This window comes from Ipomoea triloba, chromosome 3, assembly GCF_003576645.1.
Source record: "Ipomoea triloba cultivar NCNSP0323 chromosome 3, ASM357664v1".
Classification (NCBI taxonomy): domain Eukaryota; kingdom Viridiplantae; phylum Streptophyta; class Magnoliopsida; order Solanales; family Convolvulaceae; genus Ipomoea; species Ipomoea triloba.
The window spans coordinates 3,903,021-3,923,963 of NC_044918.1; the positions used below are offsets into that span (position 1 = coordinate 3,903,021).

Consider the following 20,943-nt stretch of genomic DNA (forward strand, 5'->3'; position numbering starts at 1 on the left):
TTCAACTTCTTAAATTTCTCATAATATTACATGTAACAATTGAATGTCATGAATTAATTGACATTAAGGGTGTGCTTGTTTCATGATTAGGAATGAAAATCAAAATGTTTAGTTGATAATTTTTTAAAATATAACTATAAAATTTGATTATCCCTTCAATTAAAAACTCCATTCCCTAATTAAAAAAGTTATCATTTCATTTTATTAGTAATATAATTTATAAGTTTGAAATACTGCTTTTAGGTTTTTGTTCATATTGGTGCTTTTGATGTCATTATATTATGATCAATTACTTTGATTTTTAGTTTTTTATTTTTAATTTTAAAGCCTTTATTCCCATGTTATACATACCCAAATATCGGTATTGATAGTCATTCTAATTCTACACATATTACTAAACATATAAAATACTTTCACAAAAACACATACTATTACAAAGTATTTGATTTTCATTGCGATTCTGATTCCCATATGCGAACCAAACACACCCTAACTTGTTATCAACCATCAAATAAAAAAAAAAAAAGGTGACATATCAAGGGAGGTGACCAATATAAATTTTTTGAAAGATTGAATAACATTACTCTTCAAACAAATATTAAGTGGTGATTATATACATGCAAGCAATGAAGTAGTAAATGGAGAATTTGAATTTGAAATGAAATAACATATAGAAAAGAAAGTAGTTTTAAATTTCAAACTTTATCTTTTTTTTGATTTATAGATTTAGATCAAATATTATATATTTGCATATTTAAGTATTTTAAAAAATTTCAAATTTTTTGTTTACATTAAAAAATTGATTATTCGGTGATAAAATTAGGGAAAAGTGTCAAATAGACCCTCAAACTTTACCCAAAAGTGCAATTAGACACTCCAACATTCAAAAGGTTCAATTACATACACAAACTTGACATTTTGATGCATTTAAACCCATATGACAGGTTGTTCCAGGTTAACAACCGATCATCATTTTTCCGACGAACATCCCGGCGACCAGCGGCCGGAATGTTCATCCCCAACCAAGGTCACACCGCACTAGTCGTCCAACAGAGAAGACGAACTCCGTCTGGTTCAAACCAGTGTTCGTCTTCTCCACCTTTTCTCCGGTGGAGAAGATGAACCACACTGGTTCGTCTTCTTCCACCGGAGAAGACGGTTGGGGATGAACATTCTAGCCGCCGGCCGCCGGAATGTTCGTCGGAAAAATGATGACCAGTTGTTCACACGGAACAACCGGTCATATGGGTTTAAATGCACTAAAATGTCAAGTTTGTGTGTGTAATTAAATCTTTTGAATGTTCGACGACCTAATTGCACTTTTGAGTAAAGTTTGAGGGCCTATTTGATTATATTTTCATAAAATTATAGACAATGACACATAATAATTTTTGTAAGGCTCATTATAATACTAACACAAATAATCATCACACCTAATAATTTATTGAATTATTGTGATTTACTTTTTCATGATCCTTATCGATTTGAATTTGGTAATCATTTTATATAACAAGGAAATTTGCCTTAATGTGGCCGCGTGGGCAAGAAAATGTGAAAGGTTTCTACATAACTAAACAGGTGCACGCTCGCGTACAATATACTTCCCCACTTTCCCCCTCTTTCCCCCCTCTCTGCCTCTACGGCTCAACACAACTTCGGGGAGTGCTGCCGCACGACGTCCAGCCGTTCTTTCTCTCTCTATAAAATTCTCGGCTTCCGTTCTCCGGCGCCGGAGAAACTCCATTACTTTCTCCTCGTAGTTCGTCCGGTAAGCACTAAAACGCACGAGTACACACACATTTTTCACATATATTATGCGTATGTATATGTAATGCATGTGAGTATTTTGGCCTGGTTTATAGTAGTTGTAATGTGTTTCGTAGGGTACAATCTGTCCTAGGGTTTGTAATGGTTGGAAAGGGGAAAAAATCTTTCGGTGTCTTGTTAAGTAGAAGTTTTGTAGTTCGATGATGGTCTTTATTTACTGACCGGGTCCAAAGAAAGCTCATCACCTGATGAGTGGATTTCTGTGGCTGAGATTGCTAATGTTTAGTTCATTAAGGAGGAGCTTGTAGAGTCAATACTTGGTATTTGAGTTCTTCACGTTTTTACCCGAATTGGTAAGATGTTCAAACAGTTATATTCTCTTTGATAGTAGTGATTAGCAGTTTTCCCTTTTTAGATTTCATCTTGGGGCTTTAAAGATTGGATGGGCGGTGGTTGTCTTTTTTAAAGATTGGATGACTGTAGGGTTTTCAATGGAAGAGCTTGTGCTATTAGGAGAGCTCATAAATTATTGGGTTTTATTTTATTTTATTTTATTCTAAATGCCACTTTCAATTTTGGAATCTAAATTAGTAATTACCATAACATGTCTTAAAAATTGTTCAACATTAGTTTATTGCTCTGTCTCAATTGTAATGCCATCAACACTGATATTTGAATCAATTTCACCATATTTCTACATATTGATGCTGATATTTTTTTTAAAAACCAAATTTTCAACACTGATATTTGAATCAATTTCACCATATTTCTATATATTGATGCTGATAATTTAAAAAAAAAGGCAAATTCTCCTATGAGAAAGTCTCATGGGTCTCAATCCTTGAGACAGATCAGGTCATGAGAATTTGGGTCTTATAGTATATGGGCTTAGTAATATTATAGTATTATATATAAGGCTTTGAATATTGATTATATTTGCAATTCTGCTATGCAATGCCACTTTATTCCTGCAAATTGTCTATTATAGTTTTCCTATAAAGTACTACATTTATGCTATAAAGTATTATATGTAAGGCTTAAAGTATTTTGATGATATCTCCAATTATGTTATGTTATTATTTTATTTCTTACAAAATGTGTATTGCATTTATGCTATAAAGTACTACATTTATGCTTAAAGTATTATATATAAGGCTTAGAGTGTTGATTATATTTGCAATTCTGTTATGTTATTACTTTATTTTCAACAAATTGTCTATTACAGTTTTGCTATAAAATATTACTCCATACATTCATGATATAAAGTATTGTATATAACGCTTAAATCATTGATGATATATGCAATTATGTTATATTATTATTTTATTTCCTGCAAATTATTTAGTAGAGTTTTGTTATAAAGTACTACATTTATGATATAAAGTATTGATTATATATGCAATTCTATTATGACCCATTTTTATTAGATCTGACCCGTCTCACGGATCGAGACCCGTGAGACGGTCTCACACGAGACTAGTCAAAAAAAAAAAAAAACTACATTAAGAATATATAATGCATCACTTATGAGCATTTAATACTACTATGAATAGTTTCATACTAAAAAATAGAATATATAATGTATCATTTGTACATGAGCAATTCATAATACTAGGAATACCAACTTGTGTGGTGGGTTTAGGCAAAAAGTGGTTGTCTGTTATGTTCAAACTACTAACGTCACATGCCATGATATTGGAGGAAGATTAAAGCTGAGAAAGATGCTGGTTTGGTTTTGTTGAGATCCCAAACTCCCTAACTCTTCTTAGAAATCGATAGAAAATGATGAGATCATATGATTTATCTTCTTTAATTCTAGGCCAAAAAGTATTGAAGATTCACTTTGTCATTAGTTCAATTTGTACAAAATTTTCCATGAGTTGCAAAGTTTGCCATGAAAGAACTACTAATGTATAGTTATTAGGATTGCAATTTGTTGTAGTCTCATTTCACAGCGAAAGAGTTGCCATTTTTTGGGTCTCATCCATCTTATGATTTTGGTTTTATGCAGTAAATTCAAATATGAAAATTATGATTTGTAAAGGTTATGATACTTCTAGGTGATTATTTTAATCATTTTCTATAAAATTATTGTTTTTTATTTTCTGTTACATGCTCTTGCAGAATTTGTGATGGGACACATTGACTTCAAAAAGGAGCCTTCACATGAAGGTATTTAAATGTAGCAGTCTTGAGTTTCAACTATTGTTTTTGTTGTTATTAATGTTGAGCTTGTCTTAAGGACATTGCAGATTTGTAAAGATTATGAAAGAGATACCAATTTTTAGGGGGTGTCATCCATCTTATGATTTTGGTTTTATGCAGTAAATTCAAATATTGCAGAACCTGTGATGGGACACATTGACTTCAAAGAGGAGCCTTCTCACGAAGGTATTTAAATGTAGCAGTCTTGAGTTTCAACTATTGCTTTGTTGTTATTAATGTTGAGCTTGTCTTAAGGACATTGCAGATTTGTAAATATTATGAAAGAGATACCAATTCTTTTGGGGGTGTAATCCATCTTATGATTTTGGTTTTATGCAGTAAATTCAAATATGAAAATGATTTGTTAAGATTATTACACTTGTAGCCTTGTAGGGGATTATTTGAATAGTTTTCTCTAAATTTAATGTTATTCTACTTTCTTTCCACTGGCATGCTTCTGCAGAATTTGTGATGGGACATGCTGGCTTCAAAGAGGAGCCTTCAAATGAAGGTCTGTAAATGTAATGGTTTTGAAGTTCAACTATTGTTTTTGTTATTAGTCGAGCTTATGCCTTAAAGACATTGAAGCTCCTCCATATGTATACTCACGGATAAAATGGAGTATTTGAATACTTGATATTCATTAAAATGGGTACTATGGGTTTACAAAACGATGGCTGATTTTGGGATTTGAGATGCTTGATATTATCAGCATTTTGTATGCATATTTTGAGCCTTATGCCTTCAATAAAAGGCTACTTTAGATGCATATTTTTCCTTTTAATTTCAAAGTAAAATGAAACTAATTTTTCTTTTTTATTTGAATTTATTGTTGTTCTGATATTGATAATTTTGAATGAAGTGCTATATGAACTCAGATTCGTACATTTTGGAAGCCATTCCACTTCATTTCTCCAGTTTTGTTAAATCCTTCAGAATTAAAGGATGGTAATTATCTTTTGTAGATGGTTCTCGACAATATGTTATGCTTATGAAGGACAAGAAAATTATATGCCGAACAATCACATGGGGCTGCAATCTGCCTGGTAAAATGTATGTTATATTTTGGAGCAAAATCTGTTTTCTTCTTGGTAGTATACTTTGCATTGTGGAATTTCTTTCTTTTTCACTTGTCATTGTTTTACCAATTGTAGGTTTATGCCCATATTTCATCTCTTAACTGTTAATATCTCTATGATTACCAATTTTGGTTGCAACTGTGACCATTTGGATTATGAAATAGTGTTGGTGGTTGTCATATCCCCATCTAAAATGGGAAGCTCTGGAATTGCTCTTATATTGTAAATGTTTTGTTAGTATAAACGTGGTTTATCACTTTTCCTTGTATACAACTATATATACACTATACCGTAGTTATTTTGATGAGAAATTCTAGGATAGAGGGCATGACCATCCTTCACTGTCTTTAATCTACACTTTACAATAGTGATTAGGTCTGTTATTTCTCATCCTTGATTATGCTATGATCCCCTTTCTGGCTTTCCCTTTTTGTTTTTTAGTGTATATTTTGATGCCCACTAACTGTGAAATGCTTAACAGTCCTGAAGTATGGAGTGTATTAAGGTTTGCACGTCAAAGTTCTGTAGAGATTATCTCTGGACCGTCATATTTCCTCTTGGAGTGTGCTCCTGAAAATGCTACTCAAAGAGATGAGTGGGGACGATTCATGGATTTCCTTCAGAAATATGAGAGGGTAAAAATCTTTTGTCCTACTGCATGAAATAAAGTGTTTCTTATATTCTTTCCATAACAGTGCTAGCCAGCCAAGCTTCTTTAGCTTTGTATTTCTCAAGCGAAATGTAATATGTAGTTTAAATCATCTGTGCTTGCTAAACAAACCAGTAATGGTTATTACCTTTCTCGTCTCTTAATATTTTTAGACTTTTAGTCTTGGTTAGTTGGTTTTGGAAGGGCACTAAAATAGAACATTGCTTACTTTTTCCTTACCTGAAGCCACTTCAGTTTAGTTATTTGTTTATTTTATGTTATCTCTAATGGTTTTTACTATTAAATGACTTTGAAGGTTGCTATATGCAAACTTGGTATCTATGATCTCTTCATAGTTGCTCCTCTACAAGACACAAATTTCAAACGTGCAGCTGTTATCTATCAGAGGGTGGAAAACCCTGCCCTTCATGGTAGTCAAATGCATGATGCAGTGGGTTAGTTTCTTTTTAGTCACTTTTGGGCAAGGGAATTTCTGGATGTTTCCCTCATTCACATCTAGTTGTTTCTTTACTTTCCAATACTTGTATACAGTAAGGACATATGTCCTCTTTATCTTGATTCTCTTGGTCAACAGCTAGGATTCCACCAATATCAAGAGAACAGGCTGTGAGTGCTCATAAACCAATTAACATTCAGCAACCTAGTGGGGAACCAGGAAAGAGCCACGACCAGAGTAGACGCAATTCTTCTGCTGAGGCTGCGGTATCAAACTCTGCGGTGGTTGAGGACTTGAAGGTCAGAAGTAACAAAAGTCCTGAAGAAGCAGAGAGCAATGGTTCATTAGTCAGAAATTATGTACGCACTGATCCCAGTTATTTGAAGACACTAGGTCATACGCATTCTGGCTGGATCTTTGGTGCGATTGCAGAGCTTATTGATAACTCAAAAGATGCAAAAGCGACTAAGTAGGTGGACACAATCCTTTTACGTTTTGATGTTTGTTTATTTTGTTTTGATTTCATTTTCACTTTGCTTTTAGCCTTTATGGTACTTCGTGGGTGATTATTATTAAAGGGAGAAAGATAACTGTTCTACAATGATTATTTTGGTTGATTTTATTATTATGCTGTGTTATTTTTTATTTATTTATTTTTTAAATTTAATTTTAAATTTATGCTTATCATTCTTTTTGGTGCAGACTCGAAATTTCTATTGATTTGATATATTTGAAATCTGTTGGTGAAGAGATTCCTATGCTGTCTGTTATAGATGACGGATGTGGTATGACCCATAAGGAGATACTGCAAATGATATCATTTGGGCACCGTCAACCAGAGAAAGATGATCGTAATCGCATTGGGAGGTTTGGTATTGGATTTAAGGTAGCATATCTATAATTTTATTTATTTTTGTATAGTAAAACAAGGTTTTGTAATGCTTAGGTGGTTTGGTCTCATTGGTTAACAACACTTTTATTTTTCATCCAGCATTTAAAATTTATTAATCATTTAGTAATGAAAAAAATTAAATTAATACTTATTAGTTTAAAATTGAAATATTAATTCACTTGTTAGTGGGTTACTGGGTTTTATACTTTTATATTATATTTTAGTAAGTTATTAAAATTGAGTTACATTCCAAGTAAGAGAGCTTCTACAATGCCTTGTTATCCTTGTACTACAATTTCTTTTTGTCAATGGTAGATGGTGTTCTAAAGTTGTGTTGACATTGCCTCGTCTCCAACTACTCTTCTTGTTGCTCCGGGTAGCAATGACCAGAGCTTCTGGTGTTGGTGTTGGCAGATGGTCATGGCAGTTACTCGCCTAGAGAGGAATGGAGTGGCACCCTAGTTTGTTAGTCATTCTTCTTGGATAGGAAGATAATTAAAAAATATATTATGGGTTTTAAATTGTCTAATTTCCAAATAGAGTAGTAATAATATTATTATTACTATTAGTTTTTTCACATGGGTTTAGATTCCATGGTTGTACATATCCAACTTACAATTTCTGGTTCTCATTCTAGTTTCCTATCTGTTAAGAGTCCCACATTGAAAATATAAGAGAGAACATATGGGCTTATATGACCATGGGTTAGACTAGCTAATTGATTGGATTTAATTTTTTAGTGTGGTTTGGCCCATGTGCACTATAGCCCAATTCAGTGACCTTAGCCCAATTTTAGATTATAACATGGTATTAGAGCTTGGTTCGGTCCACTTTGTGTTCACCTAGTTGTCTACCCATGGTTTCTAAGCTTTTGTTTCAGGGGAGGGTCCAATCCCAAGCCCGCCTGTACGGTCCACTTTGGTGGCATCCAGAGCTTTCATCTTAGGTGGACCCTAATCGCCCGGTTGTCCATTTGAGCTGGAGGGTTAAAAGTCCCACATTGAAAATATAATAGAGATTATAACACTATCAAACAGAAATAGTCTATTTTTGCTAGAATCCATTCCCCTATTACTTAATTTTTGATTTTGATTTCTTTGTTTGAGCCAAATGCCCCCTTAATGTGGATTTGTGGACTAGGCCAATGAGAATTGGAAAGGATGCTTTAGTTTTTGTACAAACTTATAATAACAAAGCTTTGGTTATTTGTTATGCAGACAGGGGCAATGAGACTTGGGAAGGATGCTCTAGTTTTTACACAGACTACAAACTCAAGATCAATTGCTTTTCTCTCCCAATCCTTAAATGAAGGGAAAGATGTATGCTAAGAAGAATATTTTGGATTTTTTTGGTCATATTACTCGTGGAGTTTGTATCTTTTTGATCTAATGTTTTCACATTATCTTTCTTTGTTACATATGCTCTAGAATCTTGAAATTCCCATTATAAGTTACCGCAAAATTGGGCAACTAATGGAGCTGGATACAAGTGTTCAAGATGAGGTTTCGGCAAAGTGCAATTTGAAGACCATAAAGAATTTTTCACCATTTGATAAGTATTTTATTGGTGAAAAATCAGGTCTTTTCAGTGACAAAGGCACAGGAACACAAATATATATATGGAATTTGGACAAGTGGGGATCTAATTATAGCTTGCAGTGGGATCCTGGGATGAGTGGTGGGAGTTCGTTCCATCAAGGTGACATCCTTGTACGCTCTAAACGGATCAGAACACGTCCGGGACAAATGACTCAAATGGTTTGTTATTGTGTTTCCTATTCATATGCAAAACTAAGATTTCTCATTGTATTGAGTTGTAATTATCTTTTTTCAGGTGCCATTGGACTATTCACTTAGGTCTTATCTAGAAGTGATCTTTTTTAATCCTCGAATGAAGATGTATGTACAAGGAGCACAGGTATTCCTACATATCTATTTCATTTGATTGTGATTCTCTTTCTCTATGGTTGAATTTAATCATTAAATTTTTAAATAGGTAAAGAGTTGCTCATTAGCACGGTCTCTTAATAATACTGTTGTAGAAGAAGATACTATTCTGGAAAAGCCAGTTCGACTTATCTTGGGCCGGAATCAAATAGAATGGGAACGAGCTAATTGTGGTATTTTTCTTTATTGGCATGGCCGCCTAATTGAGGTGAGTTTGAACTGTTATCCTTGCTATCTTTGATAGTTGAGTTGTCTATAGAGGTTATGAATCTTTCAATTTTTAAAATTTGTATACACATGATGTTATGCAAACTCACATAGTCACATGAGACTTGCCATGAAAACTTGAATTGCATTTGGAAAAACATAGAATCAACCCCAAATACACATCTATAAGAACTTGAACATGATGCATGATCTACTGTTGATAAGAATTTGAATTTGATGCAAGAACTGCTGTGAGAACTCAAGGGTTTTGGAATTTTTTCAAGAAAGATAATTTTTTTTTTAAAGTTGTGTTAGAATCTAAGATTGAGGCATTGAGCTGAGGTCACTCAACTGGATTGCAATGCACATGGGCCAAACCACACTAGAAGATTGAATCCAATCAACTAGCTAGTCTAATTCATGGCCATATAAACATGTTTCTCTTATTTTTCAATGTGGGACTCTTAATGCTTTACAATGGTTTTCATAAATTGGTTGAACAAGGTTTGTAGGGAAAAAGGCTTCTAAGGTGTGGTTGCTAAATGTCTTAATTGATCATTATAATTGAAAAATGGGTTATTAAAAAACAAAGAAAAACTTAATGTTAGTTGCTATTAGCACTATTTATAGCTAGCTATTAAGACATAGAAAGAAATCAGAAAGTAGTGCCGTGTGTTTTTATTATTTCATTGCTGGAATAACACTCCAAGCTTCTAGCATTGTAACTTGCCATAGTTGCCAACCTTGTTCTTTGGGCATCCTCACTTGATTAACTAGGAGTGTGCGTCCTTTGCCCAAGCACAGTGCTTTGATAGCATTCTTCACCAATGCTGTAAAAATTACTAGGCACCGCCTGGTTGCCCAGTTAAAAAAAACCTCCACTTTATATATACATTGCCATCCATCCCCCCACCCCCCCTCCTCCCCCCCCCCCCACCAAAATATAAGACTCATATTTGTAGCAAAAATTGGGAAATACCCCAAAAAGAAAAGGTTCAGAGTAGAAGTGTTGCACATGTTCGCTATTGGCTTGTTGTGTCGTTGGAAGGGCTACTGCGAACAGAGTCCTGATGCAACGCTCTTGTGCTAGTCTACAAAGGGTGAACTGAGGCTGAGAGTTGCAATCGGGGTTGCTGTGTTTGTCGGCTTGAATGGAGTCATGGTTGAATTGCAAAGGGTTGCTGTTGTTGTGCTTGCCTGCTCAAATGGAGCTGTGGTCAAAGTGTGAAGAGCTAGTGCTGTGGGAGTGAAGATTAGGTTTTGTTTCGCTCAACTATATCATTTTGAGCGAAATAAAACCTAATAAAAAACGATTCGGCTGACTAGTTGGCCGAGCGCTTAAACTATTGATTCCCCATTATTCCCCTTGGCCTAGGGGTGCATAGCGCCTAGGCTGATTCTTTCAACAGGATTCTTCACAGTTCAGTTTGAAAACTTAGTGGGAAATCATAGCTCTTGTTTGGACTTGGTGGTCCTCTGGGCACACACCCAAGCTATTAACTCCTCAATGACAATCTAAGAGTAACCTACACATTGGTTTGTATCATTCCCTTCTTTGAGAAGTTTTACCTATGAATTGACCCCTACATCGAAGAGTGAAAACCATGTTTTCTCTACAATGAAGGTTTTTTTGTTTTGTTTTTGTTTTTTGAGAGAGATTCTGAGAAAATACAACCAATGAACCGTCTCTTTTCTTTTTTTACTATACACAAACAAGGAGTGGAACACGAGACCTTTTGTGAATACACAAGACCTTTTCTGGGTGCATACATTTTGTTCAATTTTGTAAACAAATTCCTAGTCAAAAGAAAACATAAAAGCATAGCATTTTTGCTCCATTGCTTCCATTTCCTCGTTGCTTTGTGCAAAACACAAAAACCCTTGAGGGAAAAAGGTAGTGCTTTTATGTTTTCATCTGACTAGGATTTGTTTACAAACCTGAACAGACAAAAATGCTTCTCAATTATTTTCAATTGCCAATGTATTGATGAATTTAGGTGAGTCTTAACCATATTAATGGTCATATGGACCAAAAGTGGCAAAAATATGATATTCATGCACAAAAAAGGGCAAAAGTGGAATAGGGATCAAAATTGTCATGGGTATAAAAATCGTGTGACCAAAATGGAAAAAAAAATTATAATTTGTATGCACAAACTGTTTTTATTGAACATCAATCTAGTATGTTTAGTGGCTTACATTCTTAAGTCATTACAGGCATATAAAAGAGTTGGAAGCATGATTCACAATGGAGATAAAGGTCGTGGAATAATTGGTGTTATCGAAGTTATGGATTTAATGGTACACCTGCTTTAAAGAATTTTGCTTCTAATTACTAGTATGTTTGAGATGTTTACAAAATTATGGTTTTCATCTTGTGTCTTGATTCCTTTATGATGAACTTTAGGTCTATGCTGCTTTTGTGATGCTTTAGTTTCATAATCTCAGCCAAACTTGTATTGTTCTTAATATGAACCAACTATAGCAGTTTTGCTTTCAATTGTTTTCAAATGTAGGATTTTGGTTAAGTTAAAGTAACATATAATCCATTCTATGTTGTAGTTGTCTTTCAGAATGACTAATCAGAGATGGTCTGTTTCATATGATGATAAGCAACTAAATGACTAATGCTCTTAATTCTGTCTGTGTATTGGTACAATGGTACATCAATCATTTATGAGGCAAATGGACTTCCTGTTACATTTTAATTTTTTCAGATTACATTTGAATACCAAAATTCTTAGATCATATTATTGTACAATTGGGTTCATAGAATGATGAGTTGGAATATACATTGCATCTGAAACTGTTTTGAAGGATTTGATTTTGTGCTTGTCATGTTATAAAAAAAAGATGGTTGAAATTTGCCTAGTTGTTGCAGTACTTCATTGCCGGAATGATCTCCTTGGTCTTGTTTGTGTTGCCACTTGGTTTGTGTGTTTTGTGAATTATCTTCATTTTGTAGTGATGCAGTACAATACTACAGTTATAGATCAATAATTAGCGTATACAAATGTTCAACCTTTGCTTATACAGTTTCTTTTGTGTTTTTCTATTTTTTACTTCTAGGTTTGTCTTAATCTTGTGTTCTTTTCCCTGTTACAGGATGATGGTTGTGGCCGTGTTTCGGTGCATAACAACAAACAGGGATTTTTAGATTGTGAAGTCTATGCTGAACTGGAGAGATGGTTGGGTGAAAGAGTTGACAGTTACATTGATGATTATGTAGATAAAGTTGAATTGGTACGCTACTATTTTTTGTCACCAGTTTATAAGTTTAAAGTTATATCTACATTTACTCATCTTTGGTACCTTTCCCTCATTTAATGAGTTCTGTATAACTCTAAGAGTCAAAAACATATTAAACTTTATTTCTTAGAAATTGAAAACATCCATACTGTGCATTTTCTGCAGCTTGATAATGTCGTCGTTTTGATTAACATGGATTTTATTTTTCTAACAGAAAAAAGGTAGTCGTTTTTACAAACCTGATCATGATTGGGTTCAGTGTTACAAATGTAGAAAGTGGAGAATGCTGCCTTCTGGCTTCGACATCAGGGCTTTACCAATAGAATGGTATTTCTTTTATTTTTGCATGTGCCTGGATTTATCTGCTGATTTTGTCACAACTTCTGAATTTACAAGTTGACATTGCATTATTATTCTTATTATTTTTTTTTTTTCTTGTAAGTGGGATTGTCCATTTTACCAACTGTTTGAAGGTGTGAGTATGCGGTGCATTTATCAGGGATTGTTATATGTTTCTTACTAAATAATACTACTAAATTTTATGTTAAAATTAATGCCTTATAGGTTCTGCTATATGAAACCATACAATGGAAACTGCGAAATGCCTGAACAATTGGTTGAACATGGCGTGATAACAATTTCTTCAAAGCGTTCTGAATGTGAATCCAAAGGGGATCCTGTGAATGTTCCACATGGACTGTCTAGAAAAGGCACTAATGCATCAAAAGGTTATGATTATGATTTCTGCTCTTAGTTCTTTTATTCAATCTTTTCTTTTGCTGACCAGCCTGTACAGGATGGAATGACTTATTTGATAGATAATTGATTTATGTACCTTAAAAACGAATAAGCTTGTACTATACCATATATTTAGTATTACTTTTCGATCCTCATTCCTCACCATTATCGTCCTGCCATGTCAATTGCAGATGCGAGCAAGAATCGCAAGCATGATTCACTCGACCCGGCATTGGACAACAATGAGCAGCAGGAGGAGGCAGCCTCCTTGAAGAGACTTAGAAGAGGACCTGCAAGGATTTGTCGAAAATCTTGAGTTTGGTACCACTGTACCACCTTGTTTAGAAAAAAAATCAATGTACAGGGTTATAATTTTGACTTTTTTTTTTTTTTTGGTCTATAAATTAAAGAAAATGTATTCAGAAACCTCTTCTTTTTTTTTTTTTTTTTTTTTTTTTTTTTTTTTTGTGTGTGTGTGTGTGATCGTGCATGGTTCTTCCATGCTCTCGAAATCAAACTTTCTGTAGGAGAAATCAAATGATAAATGCATTTTTTGTTTTCCCAGAAAAATATAATATTTTTCTTTTTAGCTATAGTAAGCTTTTTAGTTTGTGGTAAAATTATAGGAGTAATGCTACTCGCCCTTAAAATTTTTCTCATTATTTTCCCTCTTGGCATGGTATTGTTTAAGTTATGTCGTGTGGGCAATCTATAAAGTATAGAATTTATGTTAATAATGTACATTATTATATAGCTGAAGACACATAACCATTTTTACATAATACACATAATTCATAATGTACAGGATTCATGTTTATTATATTGTGTTTATGTGTGTGTATTATTAACATGAATTCTGTACCTTATGAAATCAAATCTTGTGTCTTGAACCAGAGTTCATAGTGCACTGTGTACCTTAGTCATATAACAATTGATTTCATGGAGGGTGATGCGTTTAGCTTCCGTATTCACAAGTTAAAGTGTACTTCTCTGCTTGGGTAGGTTTGGATTGGCAACCTTTCCAAAGTCCCCTCAAATCCATAATAAATGCGCTTTATATGTCGAAGATCCTCTACGTGGTGGGTGTAGGTTCATCAGCCAGAGGCATTGTCAAATGTTTGACCAAAAGTGAAAAAGGTAGTCGAAAGTCGAAACGTGATTGGACAGTGTGTTTACGTTTTGTACTCAGTTGAACGGGTAGAGAAGTTGTCCACTTTTCCCGTCTTAAAGATAAATACTCGGTCAGTCTAACCGAAAAATTGAAAAGTTTGACGGTTACGTAATTATGCTCGGTAAGTAATCGTCGTGGTCGATCTCGATCCTCTATTGAAAACTCGATCGGGCGAATATGCATTATCATATAGAATTTAAGAAGAGAAATATTAGAAGGGTAAGAATATTTTCAAAAAAAAAAAAAGAAGGGTAAGAATAATTTTCTAAATTATAGAGTAATATTTTATTTGTTTTATGTAAATTTTAATTTTAAGTTTTTTTTTGTCTCTATTTTTCTTTAAATTATTGTTTAAATAAAAAAAAATTTATTATTATTCTAAAATACGAATATATTAAAAAAAAAAACAGAATTGTTTTGAAAATTGAAACCTTTTCCCTCCTTCTTGGCATCTTGGGGCGCTACCCCGGCCTTCTATTTTGTTTTAATTTTAATTTTTTTTTTTTTTTTGGTTCGTTTTCCAATTTATTACTATTCCGTAACACTCGTGAGTGGTTGTTTGACAGGGGCATCTCTGCCTAATTCATCATAGGATTCCATTTTTATTTATTTATTTATTTCTTTTTGGGAATTATAACCTTCTATCCTGATTAGATAATCTCAATTTACCAGGATTAATATTTTATTTATCATACGTAATTACGAAAAGAAATGTTATTTACATATAAAGTTAAATACAATTGAGGTAAGAGTTAATGTCACATGAGGTATTTCTTTTTGTCACATTTAGTCTTAGACATTTAAATTGATTATAGACATTTAAATTGATCACATGTAATTCTTTGATTTTCAAATTGTTACCATTTGTAGTTCAAGTTAATCATCCATGATTCTTTAACTTTCAAAATTTAACCAGTCTTGGTTCTCTTAAAAGACTATGAATGATTAAAGTTTGATAGTTGAAAGACTATGAGTGAGATTATCTTGACTCACGGATGATAATAATTTAAAAGTTGAAAGATGACTGGTGACCAATTTAAAAATTCAGGACTAAATATGACAACACAGAAGTCAAATAGTATTAACTCATTGATATAAAGTTATACAAACTCTGCATCCTGGTCCTCATAATTACTATGCATAATCGCCTCATAATTACAAGAACCACATCTTGGTTTAAATAGCTATAGAAAAGAACTACAAGACCTTGGTTTGAATAGTTATAAGGAGAATTTATGTTGATTTATCTCATTATAGTCTTTTATTGATTAAAATTACAATATTAGATAATAACCTACAAATTTTTCTCCTAACTAAAAAATCATTTATTTCCTTTTTAATATACAAAGGTCCTGTTTGGTAAATAGTTATTAATTGTTAGCTGTTAGTTGATTGTGTTAAAGAGTATGAGTAGTTGATAATATTAACTGACTGTAGAAAGTTGTTTGTTAGATTAATGTTATCCAGTTTGGAATAATTTATTTTCTCAAAAAAGTTATTTGAGCAGCAGGGTAATCAATCACGAGAGAAAACTAGTTTAAGGAGAAAGATTACAATACCCAATCCAAGTAGGAACCAAACGTGGAGAATTACAGACCTAGTACAGTACAGTAGTACATAACCTGCTTCTTGGTCCGTAATCCGCTGTAATAATAATAGAAACTCCGTAAATACTACTCCTAGTAGAGCAGCATCACTGTATCTTTTTCATCCACCAACGAAAAAAAAAAAGTAAGAAATTGAAAGGATGTCACTGGGGGAGTCTAATGGAGTTCATAGCCTCGGATCAAGCTTTCTAGAAGATGGTACGCCTATGTACAACCTCATGATGCCGCCGCCGCCGGTTTCCTCTTCCCCCTCCTCTTACCAGCTCCCCGCCGGAGGCGGCGGAGAGCCGCCGCTGATCACTTCAGCTCAGCCTAGCCTGAACCCTAGCGCGCCGGAACCACCCGTTAAGAAAAAGCGAGGGAGGCCGAGGAAGTACGCTCCCGACGGCTCCGCTAATCCTGCGATAATATCGGCGCCGCCGCCGCCGCTGGCCGGTGGATCTTTGTCTCCCACCCGCACGCAGGCGGCGGAGACCGCCGCGTCTCCGAAGAAAAAGGGGAGGGGCAGACCTCCAGGTTCTGGGCGAAAGAACCAAATATCTGCTGGTGCTTTAGGTTTGCTTGCATTCTCTGCCCATGTGCATTTTATATTATAATTATAAAACTATTATAAGAATCCATTTTTTCTAGTTAAGGGAGTTGTGGTAGTGTTAATTTAAACATTCTCCTAGGATTTTTATTTTTTTATTTTTAAAAGTGAATGCCTTTTTAAATTATTATAAATTTATGTTTGTTTATAATAATGCATAAAAAATATATACCACTAGTTAATGTTTTGGGGAAAATTCAAAATCTTTTCATCTGGCTGCTAATTTCTTCTTTCAGTGGCATTAAGTCCTATTAAATATGCTTTTACCATTTTCAGTAAGCTAAATTTGGATTATTGGAGTCGTGGGGAAGGAGATTTTTCAACCATTTTTATCCAAGTTGGCAGCTTTTATTGTCCCAGAAAAATATCTGCTTCTGTCCCAGTTGAATATTTTTGTTTGCATCTTCTTTTTCTTCCTCAGGCATTGTTCTTTGACATCTGATTAGCTCAATTATAAAAGATAGAAAGAATGTAGATGAAGGAGGGATTTTTTTTTTACTCAAAAGATTACTGATTCCTGCAAAACTTTCTGTGAATTTGAGTCAACAGAGAACAGTTTGGTGTTTCTTTCAGCATATAGGCAATTCAGAAGAGTAGAAAGAACAAACTTTTGTAATTGTGGTGAAAGAACAAATTTTGCTCCTTTTCTTGATCAGCTTGGGATGGGAGGATATAATAGAATAGAAGTAACCAGGCTCTATCTTTCAATTTCGGCGTAGTTGCCAGGTGTGCATAGCATACCATCCAAATCATGAAAGCATGTGTGGGAATTTCCTTTTAAAACAAACCAGATGGCGGGGAAACTAGGATAGTCCTTTGTCTGAGAGATACGCGTGATTTTTCCCATGTTACTTGTATTTGATTGACAGAAAGAGTCCAGCTGCTTGCAATAGTTTATTGATGGCGTTAATTGCTATTGTCTTTGTGAAGCCACTTATTATGGGATGCAAAATGTGCAGGATCTGCAGGGGCAGGGTTTGGATTTAAACCACATGTTGTCACAATAAAAGCGGGAGAGGTGTTAGTCTTATTACTCTTGTTCCTACCCCACCCCCCCAACCTATCTTTATTATCATTCGAAATTTGGCATTCTTCATATCGTGTCTGCATTTCCTATGCCATATGTTTTATTCATGAAATCTGGTGATAATTCGACAACATATTTCGTACGTTCTGTTCATGTATGTGTTTTCTGTGCCATACGTTTTACTTATGAATTCCCGATGACTCTCATTGGTGCTCTGCTCATAATTGAACAACTTATTCTCTACATTTCATTCATGTGTTCATTTCCCGTGCTGTATATTTTATTCAATAACTTATTATCTACTTTTCTCCTCAAGTTGTAGATCTTCATTTTTGTGCGTTCTGCAAACAGCAATGGCACTTCTCTGTTCATGTCAATAATGTGATTGGAAACAACTTAAAAAGAATTAGCCAGTTGATAAGGATGAAATTCGGGAACTTTGTTACTTGTGCAACAGTCTGTAGGTTTACATAATTACATTCGTAATGTTTTTTCTTCCTGATTCGTACTGTTCTTCTGTGTGAAATAATTTGCACTTATTCAATTCAATTCAATTCAATTCGTACACGTTTACTCCATATTATTCTTCTTGCAATCTCTCTTCGAACTGTGATTCTTTATTCAAATAAATAGAGATATCTTTTTTCAGAAAACTACACCAATCTTTAGAATTAGGAATGCCCGAAGTATGCAACTTTTGTTGAACAGTGTGAATGCCCAATAATTTGCACTTACTGTTGGCTATAACACGTTTACTCCGTATTATTATACTTGAACTATGCTTCATGTTGCTTTGTGTTTGAACATACAGCTAAGTATTTCTCGTTTTTGCTTGACAGGATGTACAGGCAAAATTAATGTCATTTTCTCAGAATACCTCGCAAGCCATCTGTATTCTGTCAGCAAACGGTGCCATATCTAATGTAACACTTCGTCAAGCAGCAACGTCTGGTGGGACTGTGACCTATGAGGTTTGTATTTATCGTGTATTCATGCCTCTTTTTTCCACAACTTCCTCATATCTCGGATATTTTCCCCCCGATAACATAATATTAATAAAAATCTCTCCCCTTACTGGATAGTTAGATTCCAACAACTCATAAAACATAAATTTTAATTGCCTTCATTAAAGAACTTCATATGCCTTCATTAAACGTGTTTACATTTTGGTCTGTACTAAAGTCTTAAGGGAATAGAGGTTGATTAGGACGCTATTAAATTTAGTTATGGTAAAATTGTTGAATATAGGTAATTTGTTCTTTGAAAAGTATTAGTGAAAATGCAATATTTGTTGAACATAAAAAGAAAATACATATTTGAGATTCATCTCATATGAGATGGTTATGAAATACTTTCCCTTTGGCTTTTTAGATTTTGGATATTCCAACTTGGTTGGTCCGCTGAGTAGAATTGCATTGTGTTCCAATAATTTTTCGTGTTCAATAAATCACTACAGACCTATCCTCTCGTGGTTCAAGGGCATTGGGTTATTGCATTGCACAAGGAGGTTCATTATTTTGATGGTTGTACAGGGACGATTTGAGATCCTGTCTCTATCGGGATCCTTTCTACTCTCGGAACTGGGCGGTCAGCGCAGCAGAACGGGTGGTTTGAGCGTGTCTCTAGCCGGACCAGACGGTCACGTTTTAGGCGGTTGTGTTGCAGGTCTTCTAACTGCTGCATCTCCCGTTCAGGTCTTCCTACACAACGCAATTCTCTATACTTGCGTTAAATTATATATATTGCATGCTGGCCAAGACCTTGTGGTCTAGTGGCACCCTGTTGCACTCCCATATGGAAAGGGTGTGCTTCAGTATGTTGAGAAAGTAGTTATGAATAGACTCTGCATTGTAACAGAGTCAGTAGCACGCTGACTAGTAGCGCCCTCGGCTCCAATAGAAAATAAGTAAATAACGGATCTCTTTCACAACGACTATAAATTTTCTCAAGTTTTTCTTTGACATCGAATCTGTTGCAGGTTATTGTTGGAAGTTTCAGCATTGAAGTTCATCAACAGCAAGCAGGCAATTGTGAAGGGCTGGCCAGTCCACCAGGCATGCTGATTTCAGGAGCATCAGCAGCAGCCAAAAGCCCGCCTTCGCTCGGAACCCTAAGCGCATCCAGTGGTGGCGGCCCCGTCAGCCCTCATAACCACCACCTCGAAACTTCAAATAGCAGCCCGCCTGGGATCGCGGGCATCCAGTGGAGGTAGATCGACTCAAAATGTAACTCAGGATTGCCCCCTCCCACCTCCTAACTCTGTTGTTCTAGGAAAACCTGTCATGATAAGTCTCTAGGAACCTTAGCAATGTAGTCTATGTAGTATGTAGGGCTCAGCTTGTGTGTGTACTGTGTAATGCCATGGCCTGGATTCTCAAGTGTGCAATTTAGTTTAAGTGATGACACCTTACAACTGCAGTTCCCATCCTGTGTGATTTGCATTTTACAATGTGAAACCACTCATATGTTGTTATGCTATTTTTGTTTCCTTATAACATCTCTTGCTATTTTAGTACTCATATTTGACTTAACATACCAAATGAAACTAATTATCCCTACCCTTAGCTCACACAATCATTATATCGTTACCCATGGTCTATCTTGCAAAGTAAACTACTGACATATATGTTCATTTTAGGTATATTGAAGATTCATTTTTAATACACTAAATGTTCATTTTTGAAGATTCAATTTTAGTATATTGCATATTATTTTTTGTATAATTTTTAATACATTAAAAATAGATATAAAAAAATTAACGAAATATTAATAAAAAGAATAAAATCACAACTTCAAAAATAACTAAGAAATTATGTGAGTTTCAGTCTGGATCCACCTGACTAATCCTAACTCGCTTCGCTTATGAGAATTTTCTTTCCATAACTCACTTGCCATTCGAGTTATCCATTGGGTTTGAGTTTCTTTCAATTTAATTAAAAAAAAAAAAGTTGAAATTTGTTCTACCTGACATGACAAGAAGAAAGTTACCGTTAAAGAATATAAGTTAAAATGAGGGAGTGTTGGGGGCCTATGATTTGAAAACCAGCTGGTTAGTAATGGGCTAGAAGAAAAATGGGCCTATCAGTTAAGGGCCCAAGGGTAGGGACGGGATGCAGCATATTATTAGAATAGTTGTCATTACCTCTCTCAATCACCTCAGACAGCTCAAAGCACTGGCATGTGAGCCAGCCTATTTCCAAAAACTCCCCATAACCAACTATTTCCACTTTTACCCTTTTTATCCCTCACCTCACATGTCATAATTTTATTTAAAAAAGTCACTTCAATTAAAAAATACATTCTGTCCAAATTGAAAGTCTAAATTAATAGCGAAACTGAATATACATAAGTCGATTCAAG

General features: G+C 34.5%; 2 protein-coding genes across 2 annotated transcripts; both read left to right on the forward strand.

The window, feature by feature from the left end:
- The first annotated feature begins 1,551 nt into the window (after window positions 1-1,551).
- On the forward strand, window positions 1,552-13,611 carry LOC116011804 (MORC family CW-type zinc finger protein 3-like). Its single transcript, XM_031251214.1, has 18 exons — window positions 1,552-1,768; window positions 3,892-3,939; window positions 4,093-4,158; window positions 4,436-4,483; window positions 4,938-5,025; window positions 5,533-5,686; window positions 6,017-6,155; window positions 6,296-6,626; window positions 6,860-7,043; window positions 8,267-8,368; window positions 8,477-8,806; window positions 8,883-8,966; window positions 9,045-9,203; window positions 11,420-11,503; window positions 12,308-12,445; window positions 12,666-12,778; window positions 13,016-13,179; window positions 13,381-13,611. The coding sequence occupies exons 2-18, from the start codon at window positions 3,900-3,902 to the stop codon at window positions 13,503-13,505; spliced, it is 2,349 nt and encodes a 782-aa protein (XP_031107074.1). The 5' UTR covers window positions 1,552-1,768; window positions 3,892-3,899; the 3' UTR covers window positions 13,506-13,611.
- A 2,314-nt stretch (window positions 13,612-15,925) lies between these two features.
- Window positions 15,926-20,078, forward strand: LOC116013992 (AT-hook motif nuclear-localized protein 10-like). Its single transcript, XM_031253971.1, has 5 exons — window positions 15,926-16,522; window positions 17,516-17,574; window positions 18,423-18,554; window positions 19,116-19,277; window positions 19,562-20,078. Exons 1-5 carry the CDS (start codon window positions 16,108-16,110, stop codon window positions 19,793-19,795), a joined length of 1,002 nt encoding a protein of 333 aa, XP_031109831.1. The 5' UTR covers window positions 15,926-16,107; the 3' UTR covers window positions 19,796-20,078.
- Window positions 20,079-20,943: the final 865 nt, after the last annotated feature.

Bases quoted from the DNA above. Each gene is read 5' to 3' on its own strand.
- LOC116013992 (XM_031253971.1), top strand. From the start codon at position 16,108: ATGTCACTGGGGGAGTCTAATGGAGTTCATAGCCTCGGATCAAGCTTT. The intron at 16,523-17,515 runs GTTTGCTTGCAT...CAAAATGTGCAG, and splicing joins AATATCTGCTGGTGCTTTAG to GATCTGCAGGGGCAGGGTTT. The intron at 19,278-19,561 runs GTCTTCCTACAC...AATCTGTTGCAG, and splicing joins CTGCTGCATCTCCCGTTCAG to GTTATTGTTGGAAGTTTCAG.
- LOC116011804 (XM_031251214.1), top strand. From the start codon at position 3,900: ATGGGACACATTGACTTCAAAAAGGAGCCTTCACATGAAG. The intron at 4,159-4,435 runs GTATTTAAATGT...ATGCTTCTGCAG, and splicing joins AGAGGAGCCTTCTCACGAAG to AATTTGTGATGGGACATGCT. The intron at 5,687-6,016 runs GTAAAAATCTTT...ATGACTTTGAAG, and splicing joins TCCTTCAGAAATATGAGAGG to GTTGCTATATGCAAACTTGG.